The 5,214-nt window shown below is 36.8% G+C and overlaps 1 protein-coding gene across 2 annotated transcripts in view; it reads right to left on the reverse strand.

Moving 5' to 3' along the window:
* gab3 (GRB2 associated binding protein 3) overlaps positions 1 to 3,734 on the reverse strand; it is a 30,565-nt gene extending 26,831 nt beyond the window's left edge. The window contains exon 1 of one of the 2 annotated variants that reach the window (XM_067406666.1): positions 3,444 to 3,734. Coding sequence is in view for 1 of the 2 variants with exons in the window: in XM_067406665.1 (XP_067262766.1) it covers positions 3,444 to 3,515 (72 nt within the window). In the remaining variant the exon portion in view is untranslated. The remainder of the gene's footprint in view (positions 1 to 3,443) is intronic. The other variant, XM_067406665.1, reaches the window with a different exon arrangement.
* Between the last annotated feature and the right edge of the window lie 1,480 nt (positions 3,735 to 5,214).

Below are 5,214 nucleotides of genomic sequence, written 5' to 3' on the forward strand. Positions count from 1 at the left end.
ACAGTTTAAATACAATAATTAAAGAGAAGTTAGTTTTATACTCACAGCCAGCTTTCTGTTTGTGTGCTTTAGATGTGTGCGCTCAGAAAACAATAAATTAGAAGTTTAAACTGATAAAGCTTTAACGGATGCAGATAATAAACTTTCATGATGAAGAAGAACTTCAATGTCCGTGAGTGTGATCGCGATATATATGATGATCAAAACGAAGCAAATGTCATGTTAGTATTTGGCAGAGTATTTGATGCATGCAGGAGCTGTGAATGAAGGAAGCGCTATTGACCTTTTTCACATTTTTGGATTTGTCAGAAACGGATGTCGTCATAGTTGGGTTAACTTTTACAGCGGTGAATGAGAAACTTCATTAAATATATTTGTTTGTGTTTCCATTTGCAGAAATAGCAAAAGAAAAATTCCAAAAAAACTGTGTTTTCACAACTTTCAAAAAGAGGAAAAAAATAGAGAGCAATTGATAATGGCAGTCAGAGAAGAAATATATTATATATATATATATATATATATATATATATATATATATATATATATATATGTGTGTGTGTGTGTGTGTGTGTGTGCCTGTACTTCTCCAGTTCACAGAATGTAAATACCAACAAAACAAGAATCAAAGAGAGAGGGCGGGATAAAGTAAGAAAAGAAAGAAAGAAAGAAAGAAAGAAAGAAAGAAAGAAAGAAAGAAAGAAAGAAAGAAAGAAAGAAAGAAAGAAAGATCACACCGGTAGCACACAACAAACACTCCTTCCCAACGTCTCACATTTTACTATCTGATGAAGCCACAAAACCAGAGAAAGAGAGAGAGCGAGAGAGAAAAAAAGAAAGAAAAAAAAGAGTGAGCGCGAGAGTGTGTTTGTTTGTTCTTCATGCAGTGCCTTGAACTATTTACTATGACACACACATAGGCACTAAACAGGCTACGGGCACACTTGTTTACACATGTGCACTCACTATTTGTCAGCCACCCGGTTACACCTAATAGCAGTCAAGCCACTTTTGCTCGTTTGGTCTCTTATAGTCTAGCTCATTTCTGAATGCAGGGTCACTTTCAACTGCCTGGCACCCTACACTTCCCATGTTTTGCAACACACCCAAATTTCACAGAAACAAAGCGAAAGAGAGTGAGGGGTGGGAGAGAACATGTTTGTGGTGTCAGGCTGACACTTTGAACACTCGTCTTATGACTGGAGGTCCTCCCTGCCCTTCCTCTTCACAACCAAACAACTGAGACCTTCACTTTCATGCAGAAGATCTTGAGTCTCTCTGTGTTTCTAATCAGGATGTAATTAGACTAAACAGTTCTCTTCTGCATATAAATCAACTTTTGAATATTATTGTGCACCTGCTTTTGGAAGGCATGCTTTACAATTGTGAAATACATGTATTTACAAACGAAATATGAACTCACTATTATATTTAGCCAAACTAGTAACAAAAGACATAACATAGTTGACATAACATGGGTAGGTGACAGCACATCACTTATGTTTGTCATGCTATTTTCATCTAAAACTACTGTTCTGAAATAATTACTGTACATAGACATGGAATATTTGTACTTTTAAAATGTCATGACTCTTATGTCACACCACAGGGATATTTAAGTAAACTAAAAAACAGTTGGTTAATAAAATAGGTGAAAAAGGTGAACAGAACCTAAAATATACAATTTCCCTTATACATAAATATACATTTAAACCAAAAATCTTTAAGCTACACGTTTGTGTGCATGTTGTCAACTATACTTGCACAATGCTGCGATCTGTCTTAATGATTGAGTACTTAAATGCACAATTTAAGGTCCGTTCACACCAAATACGATAACTATAAAGTTTTAATAATAGTTCTAATTCTATGAGAATAAGGAAATCTACACCACAGCTAGGGCTAGTGCACATGCTATAACAGTAACTATATCAGTGTCCACACCAAGGGCTGATAATGTGCTCTGTTTATTAAAAGTGTGCACATTGTCTGCTTATTTAAATGCCTGTGTGGATTCTCATTGGTTGTCAATGTTTTTATCATTCATCAGCTGGAGAAAAACGTGATACCATTCCCCTGTGTTGTTATCCTTATAGCTGTAGTGTGGACTTCCCTCTTCTCATAGAACTTGAATGATTATTAAAAATTTATAGTTATAGTTGTTATAATTAGCATCTTTGGTTTGAAGAGGCCTTTATAATGACAACAACACAGAGGAACAATATCACTGGAAACACATTCAAAACGGTTTTGTTTCCAATCAGAATGCACCCGACATTAAAGGGCTTAAGGATTTAATGAACTAGAACATAGAAACAGTGCTTATAATAAAGCGTTATTGTCCGTTGGTGTGGATGCTAAGCTAGTCATTGTTAAAGGTATCATTATAGTTATCTTTATAGTTACAGCTCTTGGTGTGAATGGCCTTTTATACTGTTAATAGTGATTACCATGACATACCACTCATCTCTGTTTACAACAAAACTGAGGTCAACGCATTGCACAACACCATTTTTCACAGTAAAAAGAGAACAGTTAGGTTGTTTCAGTTTTAAACTGTTCCAGTTTTACTTTAACGGTTCCTGTTTTACTGCACTTATGTATTAGAGGCTTGGACAGGGAAAACATTTTCACAGCAACACGATTAAAGGCTCAAAAAACTAGCATTTGCAAAGACACTGTAGCTTCTAGACTGACAGATGAAAGCACAGGGTCAAACGAGTAATGAGCACAGTGAAACACTTAACACAATTAAGCACATAAACACGTAAACAGAGTGCAGAATACATGCAAGAAATGAGGAAGGAAGATTCAACACAGGGGAACAGCACAGGACAACAAAGTGTGCACTTTCTGCAATAGTCAAATAACAAAGACTGCAGTTACATGACAGAGCTTAATGCACTGCCACTTATTTATTTCAATAAACTGCAATAACAAATTCCATTCGAGATGGAAATGCCTCTTTAAGTGGTTGCACAGGTAAACTGCTTTGTCATAAAGCACAGCACTGAAATTCACACAGGCAAGAAGAGGCAATGCAAAGCAGCACAGCCACGTGCAAGAAGGCACACAAATACTGCACAAACACAGCTGAGAATTAGCATGTGTAAAGCATCGCATAACAACGATCAAAAGTCCACAGGCGACAGAAATTAAAATGCAGCCAAGCAGAACCTTTGGCACAGCAGAGTTAAATAGTATAAAACACTGACAGTGATGGAAAGCAGTAGGGAGAGCCCAAGTGTGAGCAATACATAGTTGAGAACATAGTATTTCTCAAGATGCAATTAAAATTAAACCATGCAGCAAAGAAAAACACAGCAAGAGATCCTGTCATAAAAACACAGAGAACATGAACTGACAGTGGATCATTATACTGCAGTACCTGCTTCTAATGCTGAATTCATCACACTCACGCTCAGACACACAAGACTTTTACTCACAAATCTCTTTAGCTTCTTCTCCGGAGGGGATTTTATGAGCCATCCTGTGCACACCACATCGTCTGCGCTCATAGCTGCTGCGTCTGTGTGCGTGTGTGTCCGTTGCTGATTGCAGACTGAGAGGAAAGCAGTGAGAATCCTGTGTTCAACCCCCCCAAACACAGAGAGGAGGAACTCACAGCATCGACCAGGGACAGAGTGAGAGAGAAAGAACGAGAGAGAGAGAGAGAGAGAGAGAGAGAGAGAGGAGGAACAAACAGAGGGTGGGAGGAGAGAGTGTGTTTTTGTATTTGTATGTGATCTGTGAGAGGACATGTATGTACAAGCAAATCGTCTCTGTGTGTGTATTTTGGGTGGAGGAAGAAAAGATGTTCCTCCCTCCAGTATCTTGTAACAAACCAGCACATGACCTTGTGTGTGTGTATGTGTATGTGTATGTGTGAAAACCCAAGGTCAGTTTGGAAAATGTTGTGAGGGGAATTTTAACTGGTTTACTAGGCCATCTGTTGTTAGAGCCTCTGAGAAAGAAAAAGAGAAAGAAGGAGACAGAAAATGAAAAAGGAATTACTATTGTTCATTTTAATACTTCTTTGTTATGTATGTCACCATAATCTGACCAACTATTTTTTTCCCCCCAGGTTGAAACCACTATTTCTCAGTAGCAGGTTGTGCTGCAAGAGGAAATACTGTGGTTTCTGTCTGCCTCCTAGTGACCAATATCTATATCAAAACAGTCTATTGGCATAAGAAACGTTATTATTACCACCACCCTTTATCCTTGAATAGTAAAATAAAGAAATGTGTACAAAGTATGGAAATGCGTCTCAATCTAATTAGACTCAGAGTGACCATAATACAACAACACACTCTCAGAAAAATAGGTACAAAAGCTGTCAGTGGGGCAGATCCATATTAAAATGTACTAATATGTACCATTTAAGAACTAATATGTTTATTTTAGGTTTTAATAGGTTTCTTTAAGGTATTAATTTGCATCCTTTATGGGTAAATAAAGTAAAGTGAACCTTTTGAAAGGGTTTCTGCCCTAGTGATAGCTTTGGTACCTTTTTTTTTCTGAGAGTCTACCATGTTACTCTATAATACAATAACACGTTACAAAATATTGCATCACAATATCATGGGGTGACCACATTTTGTTGTACCCCCATTTTTGTTGTCCTGTTTCCAACCGGAGCTGTCTCTGGAAATGTCCCTATTTTACAGCATGTTCAAAACATTCTGCAAATACACTGCAAAAAAGCCCAACCAACATAGCCTCCAGAAGCACAAACAAAATTAACATTTGAAAAATTAAAAAAAAAAAGCTATTACTGTATCAGTATATTCACAGCTTGTGAAAATAAATATATTAAATACAGTTGAAAAATGGTAATATATTGCTTTTGCAATGGTTACTATTTAATATTTTTCTTTTTGGGAATTGTATTAAAACCAGTTAGGGTCAGAGATTGAGATTTCAATTATATTTTGACCACTTAACTACAAAATGTCCCGTTTTCATTTTGGTCACCTTTCAATATCAGGCATTTAGTTTAAACTGAGACATTATTTAAAAAAACAATACGACACATCTGATCTTTCTACCTGCTTTGCGTCTCGGTGCATTCTGAGATGTACAATATTCAACAATTTCGTGCAGCTGATTAGTGTTTGACAGTTACCCATTTTTGAGCCTTTGATATCGCGAGATCTAATGAACAGCTTTGAAAGGGGCAAGGGATCACTCTAATCTCGCGATATTTAGTATGAA

This window comes from Chanodichthys erythropterus, chromosome 13, assembly GCF_024489055.1.
Source record: "Chanodichthys erythropterus isolate Z2021 chromosome 13, ASM2448905v1, whole genome shotgun sequence".
NCBI lineage: Eukaryota > Metazoa > Chordata > Actinopteri > Cypriniformes > Xenocyprididae > Chanodichthys > Chanodichthys erythropterus.